Consider the following 17,531-nt stretch of genomic DNA (forward strand, 5'->3'; position numbering starts at 1 on the left):
AGGTAAATTTAGGCTGGATGTCAAAAATGCCTAAATAACAACTACAGGTATCCACAAGTGAACTGGACCGACTTGGGAGGTTTTTGTCTTACTGGTAGTTTACAAAGGCTTTATAACCTCATGTCAGATAGGATGCAGTTCTTCTTACTTAGGTAAGGGCTGGACTAGATAATTTCTGAGATCCCTTAAAACTGAGATGTTTCAGTTGTTTAAGTTTATAGGTAAATTTGAGATATCTACAAGTCTTTATATGCCTGGTGCTCAACAAATACTTGTTAAACTGAATTTGAAAAAGACACATATATACCTGTTTTTTCTTACATGTAAAAGTCTTTTTTTTTTTTTTTTTTTTTTAAGAGAGAACCCTAAAGCAAGAAATTTCAAATATACTTAAAGAATTTTGGACTTTGTGCTCTCAAACTTCTTTTTCCAGGCCTCTGGGCAACAAAGTAGCATGATGAATAGACCCTTGGATTTCAAGTTGGTAAGCTACAATTCAAACCATACTTCAGATAGTTACTAAACTAAGCCTTCTCTTGACTTCAGTTTCCCAATATGCAAAATAAAGATAATAATAGCATCTCCCTCAGAATACTGTTATGAAGATATAACAAAACATGAAGTACTTTGCAAACCTTAAAATTCTATATAAATGGAATTACTATTTTTTTTTTAACAAAGCAAAAAGTTGGTTTGGCTTTTTAGAGTCAAAGAAAATTAAAACTTCAAAAGCATAATTTGGAGATCACAGATAAACCTTTTCAGTGACAGAGAATAAAATTTTTGTATACATTTTCCAAGAAAGTATTCTTAAGTCTCCATTCCTCCTACTACATGCAGTAATCAGTTTCTCATCAGTGACATCATTTGATTCAAAACTCTGGCTATGAAGCCTTTACTTCTTTTGCTCAATCACATTTGTTTTTAAGTTTTTAATTTAATATTCTTTATTTGTACCATACTTCTCATCCTAAAAAGAGGGTAGTCTTTGAGTTGATTTCAAAGTTGGTTTTACTTCAGGTAGTTTTGGGGTTTTTTGGTCTGGATTACAATCTAATTTTAAAAATCCTGTAGGCATAAATACTAGAGTCCTAGTTTAAATAATGCTTTCTTAAAAGCACTAGCATTTAAAATTAGCTATTATTTTACAATTAAAAAGCCCTAAATATTGAAATATCTAAAGTTAAATAAGCATTCTGACAAATCTCTCAATGTGTATATGAAAACAAATAAATACATGTGTATTATGTATAGAAAGAGACATGTATGTGTGGAGATATATATGTGGTTAGACAAATACTTATCTAGACATCTAAATATTTATATAGAGTGATCTAGATGATAAACCAGAAATCCTGGAATTTAAAATGATGAGTGAATAAATATATAAAGATTTATTTCTATAGTTGTACTTCAAGTTCTTTTTAATTATGAACCTGTTCTCAATGAAACTAAATGATATAAACATCAAATATCATTTATTTTCTAAATTTTGCTTTGGCAAATGAAGATCAAAGCTTGAGTCTGCATTTTGATACTGAATTAATTAAGGGGTAATCATAAAAATTACAAAAATAAAAAAAATATATAAAATGTCATTGACCTTACAAAACCACAACCACAACCACCACCACAACAACAACCCAAAGTTAGCAACATTAAAAGCAAAGGGCAGACTAAGAAGAAGTACAAAGAAATTGAAGAAACTCTAGCATATAAATTATTGATGATTAGGTTCATTTAGGTACTACAATGAAACTGAAAGGCTAGACAACCTTAAAATTCCCTGCATGTAACTAACAATGAAATAACTATGTTGGGAATTCATCTATAGGAAACAAATGGTATTAGCTTGATTTTTGGATGTTGAGCATGTAAAATCAGAATCAGAGAATCCAAGTTAGAAGATACTTTGGAGTCCAATCTACTCATAAATAAAAATTCAATCTATAGCATACCCTACAAATAGTCTTTTCCTAAAAATTCTCCAGTGAGGAGAAATCTAATCTCTCCCACAGAGGTCCATTTCACATTTGTATAGCTCTAAATTTTAGTAAGTTTATTTTTTTAACATGATACCTGAATAAACCTCTTCTCCTCATTGCTCAGACATAACATATAAAATATTTGTAGGAGAAGACTATTACAAACATACTTGTAAGGAATATTTTGATTTTGATTTTTCAAGTTACATATATCATAATTTGTACATTATAAAGTTTTCAATCATTATAAAGTGATTTAAAAATCACTACTAGTTTTTACCACAAATAATGAATGAATCATTAATAGAAACAAGTCTCATTTTGAACTCTTTCCTAAAAATAGTCTTTAAAACACCAGCTTTAAAAAAAAATTATTCAACAATTTAAAATTATGTATAATGTATATGTATATGTATTTATACACACACATATATCAAGTATTTTATACATTTTTTTCCACGAAGTACACTCTCAACACGTTACATGGTTTTTCTATGATTTTTTCAAAACATAATTTGGAGAAGACTATTTAGACCCAAAGTACTCAGACTCAAGTCGCAGCTCTGCCTTGTACCATACTTGGCCACAGACAACTTCTTCCCTTTGAGCCTCAGTTTCTTCTGCAAATTGAGAGTGTTGAACTCTCATCCTAAGGCTCCTTCTAAATCTAAACCTACAATCCCAAACAACCTGTTATAACCAGAGATTCACCAATGTTGCTGGCTCGAGCTATGGGATTGACTCTGAAAGCTCACTTCTTCCTCTCCTTCAAGGGGTGAAAAGGGGAAGGGCAAGAATCTCAAGGGGGAAGAGCAAGAATCTTAAGGGGAAGACATTAAGAGAAAGAGAAAAAAGCCCTGGGCTGGAGGGGTGATAAGCTGCCCCAGATCCAGTTGTCCATTTCTACTGAGAGAGATCACAACCTGCACAAGTAGAGGTAATGGAAGCTGCCTTCAAAATAATTTCAAATATGGGTGACAGTAGACTAAGGAAAGATAGATGGATAGTGCTCCAGGGGACCAGTCTGCTGTGTTATCACAAATAAGTAAGGGGATTGATAAACCAGATAGCAGCTAAACCAGACTTACAAAGGAGAAACTGTATCTGTCTCCATCATCAAATGTGGACGAGTTCAGAGAAAAAGAAAAGGAGGAAAGGGGGACTGACAAGAAAAAAGAGAGGGTAAAGTGCAAGGAAAGAGAAGAGAAGCATGTGATGCTGTGGATAGAGCACTGGGCTGGAATTACAAAGATCTATCTTCACACCTGCCCTCAGACATTTCTAGCTCTGTGATCCTCAGTAAGTTAGTTAACCACTGTTTGCCTTAGTTTTCTGACCTGTAAAATGAGGACGACAATAACAACACCTACCTCCCAGGGTTCTTGTGAGGATCAAATGAAGTAATACTTGTAAAGTTCTTAGCACAATGTCTGGCACACAGTAAGCACTATATAATGACTAAATACTACTATCACCACCATTACTACTATTAAGAGATTCTCCTCCTATTTGACCAGGATGTCTGTCCAGAGATATGAACAAACCATAGGTATTGCTACTGAAATAATATTGTTAATTTTTTTAAGAGAAGAGATTAGGGTAGCTAAGTAGCACAGTGGATAGGGCACCAGTCCTGAAGTCAGGAGGACCAGAGTTCAAATCTGGTCTCAGAGACCCCAATTGCCTCAGCAAAAAAAAAAAAAAAAAAAAAAAAGAGAGAGAGAGAGAGAGAGAGAGAGAGATTAAAAATCAATGTATGTATATATAAATATATCTGCCCTTAACTGTAACCATCTTGGGGGAAGTAGGAGAGAGGGACAGAGAGAGAGAGGGAATGAAGGAAGGAGGAACAGAGGGAGGGAAAGAAGGGAGAAGAAGGGAGGGAGGGAAGAAGAGAGAGAAGGAATTAAAAAAGGGGTAACAAGAATAAAGTTTAAAAGTATGCAGCAGAGAATAAAAGAATAACCTACAAGAAAGCAAAGAAAAGATGTTTAGTCAGATCTTTTATTATTATAAATGCTTTCTTGAAATGGAAACGTATTGTTACATATTTACATACATCTTTCCTGATGTTCAATTAGCCATATGACAGTTTTGTTTTGTTTTCTTTTTTTCTGTCTTTTTTCTTTTTGATTTTTTTCTTATTTTGTATTTAGTTTAAAATAAACAATTAAAAAAACAACAACACAGAACATCAATGAATTCTCCTGAGCAAAGAATGTAATATAAGATGAAAAGAAGATTAGCATATAGAAAGCTAGTCTCAGTTTTCTTCCGAGGGCTTTCTGCAGGTTATAGAGAAGGAGTAAACAGTTCACTTGCTAAAGCCAAATACCTCCAAACCCCAGCCATCCATCTTTACATTGTGAGGAACCAATTTCAGATGTTGAGTTCAGACCACTAACCAAAAGCATCAATTCTACCATCAACTCATCAACACTTCTTCTTGCTGGTATAGGAAACCAGGAAAGCCTGGGTTCAACTCCTTCCTCTAACTGCCGGATGTGTGATGGTTAACAATTCACTTAGCCTTTGGTCTCTAATAAACAATTAAGACTCTTATGTTGCAAAAAAGAACCAACTTGCCTTGGACACGGAATTTCCTCACTCACTTTCCTATACCAATAAATTCATCAGTCCAGAACTTTACCTTCCTTTCCTCTGCAACAAACATAACCAAATTCCATTAAATTTAGAAATGAAAAAAGCCCTCGTGGAAGACAGAGACCTTGAAAAGCTGTTCTCCTTATACCTCTCTCAAAGACAGACCTTGATTTGCTAAAGAATTGAGTTAAAAGAAAAAGTACAATAACAAAGAACAATTGAAGAAAGAATACTAGTAACTAAAATAAAATCTTGCAAACTTACATGAATATGCTCTTTAGAAAAGTAAACTTTTGAATCTGCAGTATGAATCAATGTGAGTACTATATTGCGATACTATCAAAATCATTATTGCCACAAACATCTGGTTTGCTAATAGTAATACTTTGTTTCTATGAGGAATACTGTAAAGAAAAAAAAACAAGGAAAACATATTCATATTGCATGACACAGAGTTTCTATAAAAAAGTATACCTGATGAAAAACTCCATTCTTTTCCAAAAAGGTCAAATTTCCTCTCTTTCCTGGCTAAACAGAGGGACATTATCCTACACAGACAATCCAAAGCTAATCATGAAATCAATAATATATTTGAATTCAGATGAGTATATCTTAAAATTTAAGAGGGATCACATCTTGATTCTTCATCTAGATGACTATATCTCAGCAATGCAATAAACAATTTAGAGCTTAAGACCTTGAAGAAGTGACCTATCTAGGGTCACACAACTAGTTCCTGAAAAAAAAAAGAAATAATTTTTTAAATACTATACTGTGTTGACACCAAAATTTAACAATAATCCAAGGGCCTTAAACTTAGCTTTGACATGATATATTCTATTCAATGATAATCCCTACTAAAAATTGACCACTTTATTAGAATAATAAACTGAAACAATGGCACACCACACTACATACATGCACATCGCCTACAAGAATAAAATATGTTGTAAACCCTTTACTCTATTCTTACTTAGCAATCCTCCATCTCCCCCATATTATGTAATATATATATATATAACATAATACATATTTATTACAGTCAAAAGAAATTCTATTTTGAAATATAATTTAGGATTGAAAAGAAACTGTGACTCTCCATAAATCACAATTATTATTTAACTCACAAAATCTTTTAAGATACTAAAGTCTATCTCTGTTATAAAAGAAAAAGAATGATTTGACTCTTGGTGAAAGATCACAAAACAGTAGTTACATAGTTAGAACTATGGATCAATTTTAATCCCTATGTTTCAAACCACAATTACTTAAGGATCAAAACAAACCAAATATTTCAAGAAATAAATTCGCTTAAAGACAAAAACTTGGCAGGTTTGAACAATGTTCAGTAGAGTTAGTCAAGAAAAATAATTAACCTTCATGAGACTGTCAATAATAGTAATTCTATAGCTTTGAGAAAAAAAAAACATAATAAAGTATATTCTGAGATATTACTATGCTAACATACAATGATTTCCACCAACTTGTAACTTTGGAGAAGTCATAACTTTCCTGGGCTTCAGTGTTCTAATGTATAAAATTGGGAGATAAAATTAGGTCTGAGGTCCCTACCACTTTCAGATCTATGATCTGATGATATACTTACATCACAGCAAAAGCTGGCATTTGTATATCACTTAAAGGCTTGAAAAATGTTTTCAAATAATATCTCATTATATACTCACTACAGTCTGGGAAGCAGACATTATTATTAACTATATTCACAAATGAGGAAATTAAGGCAAAGATGAAGTGACTTATTGAAGGTTACATAAGCTAGTGTATGAAGGTGAATTTGAATTCAGGTCTCCCTTATTTCAAGTTCAGAGCTCCATCTGCTATGCCACCTAGCTGCGAGAAACTGCCAACAAACATTCACAATGTCACAGCAACTACTATGAAGTCAAAAAAAAAGATCAGTTGTGTTTGACAGTGATCCATCATTGAATATTTCCTTTAAACAGAAATAAAAATATCTCACTAGACACTTTCAAACATCTCATTTTAAAGTTCTCCTTTCTCAATTCTATGTAATGTAATGTGCTAATAATATCAGGAAATGACAATTACACATATATGCACAATACAGTTCTAAAAAATATTACCCAAGTTTTAAGATAAGTTTGTACTGATGAAAGCTCTTATTCCTAAAACAAATACACTTGTATCATCTCAAACTTTAGGAAATATAGGCAGCTTTGGAATATGAATCAATAATTCATAATTATATTTACATTACAATGTATTATGATGCATACATTACACTATAAAAATACGCTAGCTTCCATTCAAAAAAAACAAACTAGAAATACACTATAGCCTGGGATATAACGGGTGGATAAGCAGGACACATGAAAATATTGATCAACTCTAAGTATTATTACAGAAGTAATATACTATCATGGGAAAAAAAAAAACAACAACTTTTGTATAAGCAAATAAGGAAAACTCCACCTTTTCATAAAAGAACCATATAATAACTAAGATACATGTTATATATTCAGTAGAGGTCATTTATCATGACCACATAATAAAAGTAAGTTTTGAAGCAAAGTCCAATGCAACTATCCCACGAAGAATTGAAAACCACCCTTTGTAGGCATATTTTGAACCTCTTCCTTGTTTCTCTAAATATACACACACACACTACTATCTAGAGCAAGGAAAAGACAAGAGATATTCTTACTGTAAATAAGGCATGTCTAATGAAACTGAGATATAAATAATCTAATTCAAAATTGCATTAACATATTTCATTTCCAATATAAGTTTAAAAAAAAAGTTATCCATTTAGTAACTTCAGAAGTGCTGGAGTTTAAAAGCTCCTTAAAGAAATGATTAGCTTTTTTCATATGAAAACCATAATGCCTTTCCCCCAATAAACTTGAGGGTAACTTGAGGGTTCAATTTTACTTTTCAAAGACAAAGATCTCTATTTTTAACTTATATGTGTGTGTCTATATACATACATACATATACATATATGTATACATATATACATACACACACACACCCCTAGTTAATGCAAATCAATAAATTAACAAAGAAGAAAACCTGATACTAGACAATTAAAAGTAAATGTAGTAAGTTGATAAATATAAAATAAACAACACTTTCTGAACAATACAAATTGAAAACAGGAACTACTACAAAATGAAAGTTTGTTTGAATGTTTTGCAGGAATTTTCAAAGAGCTGCTTACGGATTTTTTTTTTTTTTTGTTCCTCTTATTCAAAAATAAGTAACAACATATAAAAAAAATAGCAGGCACACAAAATGATGATGTTTGAGACAAATTAAAACCACAAGTCAGAACACATATAAATTTAACAATTTAAAAGACAATTCAAAGGCAAATTTGAAGATTTTAAAAAGCCAGTTTTGAAATTATGAAGTAATAATAATTTTTTAAAAGGTAGGCAATAACTCACCTTGACACATTTTCTGGAATGTATTCTAGAACTGGATACCCATCATTTCTTCTGGATGACAAGTCACCATGTGATTTCCATGACTCAACCAATGTATTGACTGGAGGAAATGAGCTCAAATGTGAAAAAGACTGGTCTCTTCCAATAGGTCTTGATAAAGATATTGTGCCTTGAGCTCCAATTCTGTAGTGAAAAGACTGTCCACCTGAATTTACACCAACAATGGCAGATGAAGGCAGACTATTTTCTTGGTAATAGCTACCATCATCAAGCTCTTGTTTAATTCCCATTGGCAGGCCTGGATTTGGAAATCCACTGCCTTCACAACTGCCATCAAATGATGAAACAGGTGGTCCTAAAATTCCAGATAGAGAATAATAGTCTTTATCATCCATGAAGGAAAAATATGAACCATCCATAAATGGAAATGGATTTACTGTTTGATTCCCTTTAAAAGAAGTACCAGAGCATGAATGCTTGGCTGACTCTTGCTTTACTGGTACTGAGAATTGGGAATCAGAATTGACTTTGCTATTTGCTCCAAGACATGAGCTACTGAAAGCTCCATCTGGTTCAGATTTTATATACTGTACGATATTAAGCTGACTAGCCACACCATTATTAGAGATGGAATTTTCTATTTCCTCTGTTTTAGGAAATGTCACTTCTTGAGCACCTCTCTCATTCGTTTCTGGACTAGGAACCACATCCTGGGTTGTACTGGATCCAACCGATGTGGCAGAAGCAGAAAAACTGAAGGCATTATTTCCTGGGCTGCAGATAGACGATCCCACAGTGCTAGCAGCTGGACTAGAAAGAGTAGACCTGTTATTTGTATTGGAAGGGCTGGAAATTGAGCACCTTGAGTTGTTGATATTTGCAGGACTGGACACAGAGGAGCGCATAGTGACATTATTAGGACTAGAGACAGGAGATTTTACACTACAGTGACTAGGAGGGCTTGAAATTGGGGATTTCATGCTACTTATTGGACTAGACAGAGGAGAACCTACATTGCTAGCATGGGCAGGGCTGTGTGACACAGAGCTTCGATTTTCAACATTTGGGGAACATGGCAAAGGAGTTCCCTGGGTAATCGGGCTGTGCACTGCGAAACTGCCAAAGTTGGCCGTAGTTGAGGACACTGAGTTGATTCCAGCAGGACTGCAAACTGAAGTCATGTTCAGAGGACTACAAACAGAAGGACTTTTCTCATGACACATTATGGGGCTTTTAACAATAGAGCGCATGATACTACCATTCACAGAATTTCCAGAATCAGATATAAATGATCTCAAGGACCTGTTCACACTGTTTAAAGTAGAAGGACGATGGCCATTTTCTTTGTAAAATTTTACCAGCTGTTCAACATTCTGATAAATTTTTGCAGGACTTAGGCTTCTTCCTTGCTGATTCTGCTGATCATAGGCAAAATCAGCATCTCTTATGGAGTCCATGTATAAACCCATTGATTCAGCTACAGTTGCTGAGAGTTCCTTAGATTCCAATTCTGTTTTGATATCAGATGTTAAAATCCCGGACTGATTATTATCTTGCTGAAGGCAAGGGAGTAGTTCATGTTTTTCTTTGCTGTTTCCTTGAGTACTGTTGTTTGGAATAGCACCGGAAACACAGCTTACATTTATAATCTCCATATAGTTATTCTCATCAGCCTTTTCTCCAGACCCCAAAGAGGAATGCTCAGCAGATTGAGAAACTTGACCCCAACGTCGTTCCATATCTAGGCCTTCAGGAAAATTGTGGTATCCCTTGGTTTCCATAACTGGCAAATAAATTTTTTAAATAAAAGAAATTAATGCAAGTAACATCAATTCTAAATTATTATGTTACAAAATTTCATATATGAAGCAAAGAATATATATCATACTATTTTAAGAATATCAAGTAATTCTGAAGAAACACAAATTTTATAAATTTTCTAACCCCTTAAACTTCATAAACTGCTCTCCAAACTAAAAGAAAATTAAAGATTAACCCTATATATGTTGACAAAAATTCTGCATATTTTAAATATAACATACTGGAAGTATATATAGACAATATTAAACATCAGAATTTTAAATATCTTAAAATACAAATTCAAAAATATTTAGGAAATTAGGAGTTTAAAGTAGTAATTTCAAAATGAATAGACTTAAATGCCAGCATTGACAAACTCCCTGTAACTTGATTAATTCAAATGAGACATAATACAAAATGTATTAAAAAAAAAAAAAAAAAGCAAAATGTATCATCTGCAGACCCATTCATGACCCTGTTCCCAGGTATTTTAATACAATACAATATTTGGACATGATGCAATCACAAAAGGACCTCACTTGTGCCTTTCTCAAGAGAGCTTTCAGTAGTTACATAGAGATATATTGTTCAAGATGGTATCATCTATAAATTGTGATAGCTCCTATATAGGAGAGAATTTATGGAAATCCTGAAAATTAACATTGATAATACAGTTAGTTGTAAAGGAGGTTGAGGGCAGGGACAATTTTACCATATTTGTTTTAAGTATCTACAGAAGTGATTTGGGAAAAAAAAAAAAAAAAAAAAAAAACCAATTATTCTTTATGTTTCATATCTAAGAAAAGCTGTTTGATTTAAGGAACTATCCACCTACTCTTCTTAATATTATTATCTATTGGTACAATACTTACTAAGAGGGAGATAATGTTAGCTTATATTTATATAGTACTTTGTAGTTTATAAAATGTTTAACATGAATCATCTCATTTCATATGTCAACTCTGAGATAAGCAGCACAAACATTAGTATCCTCATTTTATAAATAAGGAAATTGAGTCTCAAATAGATTAAATAACTTGTTTAAGGAAACACAGCTACTAAATGGTTAAGTACATAGTTGAACTTGGGAATTGAGACTCTTAAGTTCAGGACTCAGTATGTTGCATTACACAAGGGGTCTATGTTGTAACGCCGTTTTGGGCATCCTTTCCCTACAAAAAAAGTATAGTGTCACTTCACAAGTTTTCTAATATAAAGCAGAAAGTTGAGATGAAACGGGTTAGAAAATGAAATCTCTCAATAATACTCCTAAATTCTTGGCATTAAGGCATTGGGATAGCAATGGGATTTAATGACTAGAAAAGAATTTTTTAAAGCTGAAATAATTGGAAGACAATTTATTGATATTAAAATTTATAAGAACATTATTTCATCAGTTTTTTAAAATAAAAATATTCTACAAACCAGAGCAAAAGGAAGAAAATTTTAAAAGAGGCTACTTCATATTAACAATTCTCATTTTAATAATCTCAAACAAAATGCTGGATGTGATATGACCACAAAAGCTGACTCAATATGCTGATAATTCAGTACAAAAATGTGACAGAGGTAGGGATAAAGAGGTAGAGGGCTTTAGTTGAAGGTAACTGAGTAGGAAAATTGAATTAATTATACTGAATAGTATTCAGATTAAGATAAAAAGCTAATGAATAGTTGCTGTATTTGTAGAAAGTCTAAGGATATGGTAATTTTTTTTCAAATATAAAACTAGAATTTAAGTATACTTATGATGGCCAAAAACCAGACTAAAAAAAAAAAAAAAAAAAAAGCAGCCCATCACACTATCAGCCGGTTAAAAAACCTATTGATAGATGTTAGAGTTATATATCATCTTATCTAGCCTTCCCACATACAACTTTATCACTAAGAGAATGATGTAACCTTTGCATGAACACTTTAGGTGAGAAGTGTCATCTACCCCAAGTTCTTTTACCCAGTCTCAGGGAGGCATCAAATGTTGGTTTATTGTTGTATTTTTTATTAAATTCTTTCTTATGGTGAGCCAAAATCTGACTCTGTGCAAATTTTCACCCATTTGTTCAAGTTTGACCTTCTAAAGAAAGATATAATAAATCTGTTCCTTCTTCTATTCATTTACATTATTCTTTAAATACAGGACTATTTCCCCTGAGTCTTCTATCAAGGTACGTTAACTTTTCTACACTTTACTTTTATCTGATTTAATTTAGGCCTAGTCTTGTAGCTTCTAAGGATCATTTAAAATCTTTGTCACTTATAGTTGTATATCTTACTTATCTTTGGGTGATCTTCAGATTTTAAAGAATTCTTATTTTTTCTGTCTTTATTGAAGCCTTTCATAATATGTGTGTATGACAGTAAAAGACTAACAGCCAAGCTTTTTGACATTCCACTAAAGATTTCTATCCAAGTAGTCAGCAACTCTTAATAAGCACTATATTGGTAAATTTACTTAAGTACCTGTGAAAATCATCTTTAAGCATCAGACATGCCACCTTAACGTTTTCTTGGGAGAATGTCAAAAGTTATTATAATATATACCATATGTAAAGCAATCTCCTGAGATACCAAGCTCATAATCCTACCAAAAGAGAAAATGGGATTTATTGGCAATAAGTCTAAGCAAACTATACAATAGATGGTTTTATTCTGATAATGATCTCAGAAATCCATTAAATGTTAATAGAATTATATGGTTAAATGAAAATTATTTTTCAGGTGCACATGACTATATTAGGCTAATTCTAACCCAGTGAATCAGGTTAATACTTTATTTCCAAATCTACTGAGGGGAACCCAGACTATGTCCTTGGACCTGGCACATAAATGTGACCAGAGGTGGTATCTGTATACAGTGCAATTTCTTTCTTTTCTTTTTTATAGAAGCCAATAAATGTATGATCATTTAAGACATACTGGCTGGTCAACAGATTGACTATGGCAGCTTGCTAACAAATGAAGGGAAAAGAAAAGCTTCCCATTACTCAAAAGTAAGCTCTAGTAGACTTTAATATGGAAACCTAGTCTTCAGAATGGAAACTGTAATACAAGACCCTCGGGATAAAGGTAAAAGCAGCAATACCCTTCCTTAATTTTCATGCAATGATCTACCTACTAAAAGAGTTTATCCAGAATTAAGAGGTGAAAATAAGCTATGACAGGTGCTCAGATGCTTTTAGAAAGGCTAAAACATAAATCTCTTTTTCCCTACTAGATAGTTTACTTAGAATATCTTGGCTATTCACATTCATCTCAAAAACCATTTTCACTCATAGCCAAAACATATATAAGCATTATATCATTATCTTTAATTGGATTCTTATAATAATGTATCGATCATAATAGATGACAGTTGTAAAATTCATTAACTTCTTTCATCGTTTTTATGATAGATCAATATTATTTTTTGATCTTTTATAGACAAGATAAGTAACAGGTATCAGTCCAAGGTCATCCAATAAGTCTGTGGTGAAACCAGTTACAACTGAGCAGACCCGATTGAGATTTCTCTGCTTACTTCATTGAGTCACCTAGCCTCTAAAAAAAAAAAAAAGAAAAAGAAAAAGAAAGAAAGAAAGAAAAAAAGTTTTCTCCTTAAAGGAAAAAACCATGTTCCTCCTAGTAAAACAATTATTTTCTCAAGCTGTATTTTCATCCCATGCCATGATGTTCATTGTTAGTAGGGATATCGCTTTCAAAGTAAATATCCGTAATAACAATTAGAAGGCAATACAAACACATTTAAAAGTCCATATGTTTAAAGGTATTCCCTTGTTTTATACAATGTGATGCAAAAGAAGGAATAATATCTATATTTGAGGAGTTAGATAACTATTCGAGGAAAGGTTGCAGTGTGAATATTTACAACTGCCCTCTTATCCGGAGCAATAATTATTTAAACTGCCCCAGGATTTACTTTCCCAAGGGATCCAGGAGCTTCCTCAATTGCTATTGAAAAAGGATCAAATGACAAAAATAAAATGAAAAACTCATTCTTTAGGGAGAATGGCCGAACTTCAACTACCAAAGGCATCCCAAAGCTTGCATGCTCTTAGCATTTAGCAAAAGTGGCCAAAACTTTTTTTTTCTTTCCAAAATAGTCCTCTGGCGGCCAGAGAATAAAAAGTGGAAAACCAAAACACAAACACACACACACACACAGAGACCCACACACACACCATACTGACTGTGCCTCCGGATTACGCAGCTCCTTCTCCCTTCGCAAAGTGAGCCCCACGCAGCGCGGAGCAGCCAACGGCAGCCCCGCGGCAGCCCCACACACCTGCCTCCCTCCTGCGCGGGGGTCTCAGTCTCTTCTACCTGTTGCCGCGTCCACCTCCTCCCCACCGCCGGGTCGCCGCTGTCGCGCAGCCCCCTAAGTGCTGTCACATCCAGGCGGGCGAGTGCCGCTCTCCCTGCACGGAGAGGACGTGCAGCAGCCCAGCTTCCTCGCCCAGGTGACGGGGTTTCCTCTGCAGAGCCTGAAGTCGGCTCTATCTCTCCAGCCCAATGACACCCCGGGCGCGGAGAGAGAGGCAGGGGGCAGGGCCTGGGCAACCAGCGGGTGGGAGGGGAGATGGGAGGGAGGGGAAGGTGGGGGGAGCGAGAGGGCCGATCCTTTTAAAAGCAGGTCACATGTCCAGATATAAAGTTCAGATTGAGCTCCCGCCTCTCAAAGCCTTTCCCATTGGCCCGGAGAAAAGCAAAGGGCCACGCTACACCGGGCAGGCTGGCTTCTCATTGGAGAATCGAGATTGTCAGTCACTAGGCGGGCGACATGACTGATACAAAGTTGCTGCGACACAGCCTGGAATATGTGGCTCCCCCTTAAAGCCACAGAAGGGGCAAGACTACGACACTAATGCATGCATGAGATCTATGACTTCTCCCAGTTGCTTATTACCTCTTGTCCAAATGCACGACATTCAAACTCACTCTTCCCTTTTCCTTAATAAGTCTGCTACTAATTTGGAAGGGGTGGGGTGGGGGCGGAGTTAAAAAGGGGTCGGGGTCCTTGCTCTCTTTTCAGAGAATTGGCAATCTGGGTGTTTCCTCACACCCTCTACCTGCTGCACCAGGTAGCAGCAATCAGTGCCGCCGGCCTTCCCAAAGTACTCCATGGAGGAGTGTAGTGGGTTTTAATTGGCAGCAAAGCGTCTTCCCTCCGCCCCCTTCCCTCGGTTTTTTTTTTTTTTTTTTTCAGTTATCTCTCAGCTGAGGAGCTGTTGCCACCACGGATTTTTAAGAGCTAGATGATCACGTTCCCATTAGCTTTTCCTTGCCTAGGTTGTCAATGCAGTAAAATCCTTTAAATACATCCTCCCCCGCCCCCCAAAAAAAAAACTCATTAGGGTCAAGGACTGGAACTGTTCTATCTTATATTTTCCCCCCTACTAGTTTAGCTTCGGGGTTTCTGCCAGGCCTTATTTACCATCGAGGATTTTCACTTCTTTAAAAATGTTAGGAGACAACTGGGAGAAATAAATGAAGAGGGTAGAAGGAACAAAACTATTAAAATAAAAAGAGTATCTGCAATAAGATGTCCGTTTCCCTCTGGTTTCCCCCATCTCGGCTCAGCTAATCTCCTCCCGCCCACCTAAACTCTACAGTTACTAAGCAAATGATAGGACTTCATAACTTGGATTTCTAAGGACTTTTTATGCACAACGTATACACAGCTTTGGCTCTAAGTCTGCAGCAGTGACGTACACACCTAAATCTAGTTCCCCCCGCCACCCCCCAAGTCTCCTAGACTTAGAGCCCCACGGACAGCAGCAGCAGCAGCAGCAGCAGCTGTGTGCAATAATTCCCCTCCCCCGCCTCACCTCCTCACCCGCCAAAGCCAGAGATCGGGGCACCCCTCACTCACAACTGCTCCCGTCTTTCCCATTCGAGAATCCAGGCCAGAACACCTACGCTGCTGCCTCAAATCCACCGAGGATCGGTGAAATCCCATGCAAAAACCCTTCCCAAGCGGGAAGTCGGGGCGGCGAATCCGTCTGCCGTTCCCTACTTTCACACATAAATGTCCGGGACAACAAGCTACAACTCCATTCCTTGTAATCTAGAGTCCCAAAGACTTGGGCACCCGGGGAACAACTTTCGCCGCAGGGCTCGCCGTCACGCGTACTTTCCCGATTTAATAACCGGTCGAACATCGATCCGCACTCTCAGACTTAGCGGGCATTCTCGAGCTGAGAATCCAGAGAAGATCCCAGACCCAGCCACCCGATTGGGAGAGGAGACAGCAGGGGAGCAGCCGGCTGCGGAGTTATTTATTATTTAAAGAAATGGACGTGTCTCTTTTACTAAGTTTTCAGCTGATTTGAGAGGCAGGCTGGTCTTGATTTGGATCTTAGTTTCTTTGCGAAGACCTAGGTGAAAACTCTATAGGAGCAGTAACGCCCCCCCCCCCCCCCCCCCCCCCCCAAAGCACACACCAACCCCCCCACAGGTAACCCCGTCATAGTCTCCCACCTCCCATTCCCCACAACCTCCGCTTACTTTCCCTTTACCTCTCAACCCGCAGCCCCTTGCCCACAAAACTATTCCGCGGCTTTGCTCCTCCGGCTGCTGCTTTTCCGCAAAGAAATGGTCTCCGCCGTGGCCGCCGCCAGCCCCGCTGTCTGTGCAAAGTGATTTTCGCTGCACTCACCTTTTCTAGGACATGGTGAGGTGGTTGTGGAGGAGCCGCCGAGACTCCCGCTGCCGCCGCCAACAAGTCCAATAATAGTAGAATGATGATAAGGATGGGGATGGGGATAATAACCACAATAACTGTAATGACGGTGGTTATAGTAATAATGTTGTTAAAGCGCAGCAGAAGGCGACGGCGTTCAGTCCCGGTGGAGGGGTTACAAGTACCCTTCTACCCAGACACACTCATAGGCACATTCACATAACACGCGCACCCCCAGCCGCGGCTCTTCCAGTCCCTATCGCCGTCTCCCCCCGCCCCCAGCCTTACACACAGATACACGCGCAGACACACACAAATCCACCCCCCTCCTCCCTTTCCCTGTTTGATGCTGCTGCTGCCGGTAGGGAGAGTAGGTGCAGAGATAGAGAGGAGGCAGGGAAGTGCAGCCGGATAATCTCTCCCTCCCTCCAGTTCAGCTTTGGCTCCCTCTCCTTTCCCCTCCCCCCGGCCCCCTCTGGGGGACTGGTGACAGCTCTACCGAAGGGGTGTGTGTGTGTGTGTGTGTGTGTGTGTGTGTGCGCGCGCGCGCGAGCGCGGGGGTGGGGGGTACCGGGAGCACTCCTCCCGCCCCCACCCCGTCACACCCTCACCACCGGTGGGGACGGGCGGGGGTTTGGTACCAGACTCGCAGAGAGGGAGGATGGAGGAAGGCGGGGACCTGCGGCAGTGCCCGCTGAGTCTCTGGAGAGGGGAGAAAACACCCCAAAGGCAGCACGCCCCCCCCCCCCCCCCCCCACTACGAATAATAATGACAGAACGAAAAGTCGGGGCCGGCCGGTCCCCGGGCACCTGCCCCAGATGGGTTCTTCAGGTGCACTTCGCACCTGCCAAGCCAAGGAGGGGAAGGCTGGGGACCACCACACCACGCACGGGGAGGGGGAGGAGAGCAGAGGAAGGAAGGGAAAAGTTTCTTTTCCTCCACCCCTCCCGTTCGCCTCCTCCCACCCAGCCTTTTCCCCTTCCCCCTCTTCCCGCAAGGCTAGCTCCCATCTCTCGCTCCCACGAGGAGTG

General features: G+C 37.4%; 1 protein-coding gene across 10 annotated transcripts in view; it reads right to left on the bottom strand.

The window, feature by feature from the left end:
- NR3C2 (nuclear receptor subfamily 3 group C member 2) overlaps window positions 1-16,749 on the bottom strand; it is a 358,516-nt gene extending 341,767 nt beyond the window's left edge. For 2 of the 10 annotated variants that reach the window (XR_004230317.1, XM_031942985.1), the window contains exons 1-2: window positions 16,476-16,749; window positions 8,021-9,803 (exon numbers count right to left, since the gene is read on the bottom strand). Coding sequence is in view for 9 of the 10 variants with exons in the window: in XM_031942985.1 (XP_031798845.1) it covers window positions 8,021-9,801 (1,781 nt within the window). In the remaining variant the exon portion in view is untranslated. The other 8 variants (XM_023505949.2, XM_031942992.1, XM_031942993.1 and 5 more) reach the window with 8 other exon arrangements.
- Window positions 16,750-17,531: the final 782 nt, after the last annotated feature.

Source organism: Sarcophilus harrisii, chromosome 6 (genome assembly GCF_902635505.1).
Source record: "Sarcophilus harrisii chromosome 6, mSarHar1.11, whole genome shotgun sequence".
Classification (NCBI taxonomy): domain Eukaryota; kingdom Metazoa; phylum Chordata; class Mammalia; order Dasyuromorphia; family Dasyuridae; genus Sarcophilus; species Sarcophilus harrisii.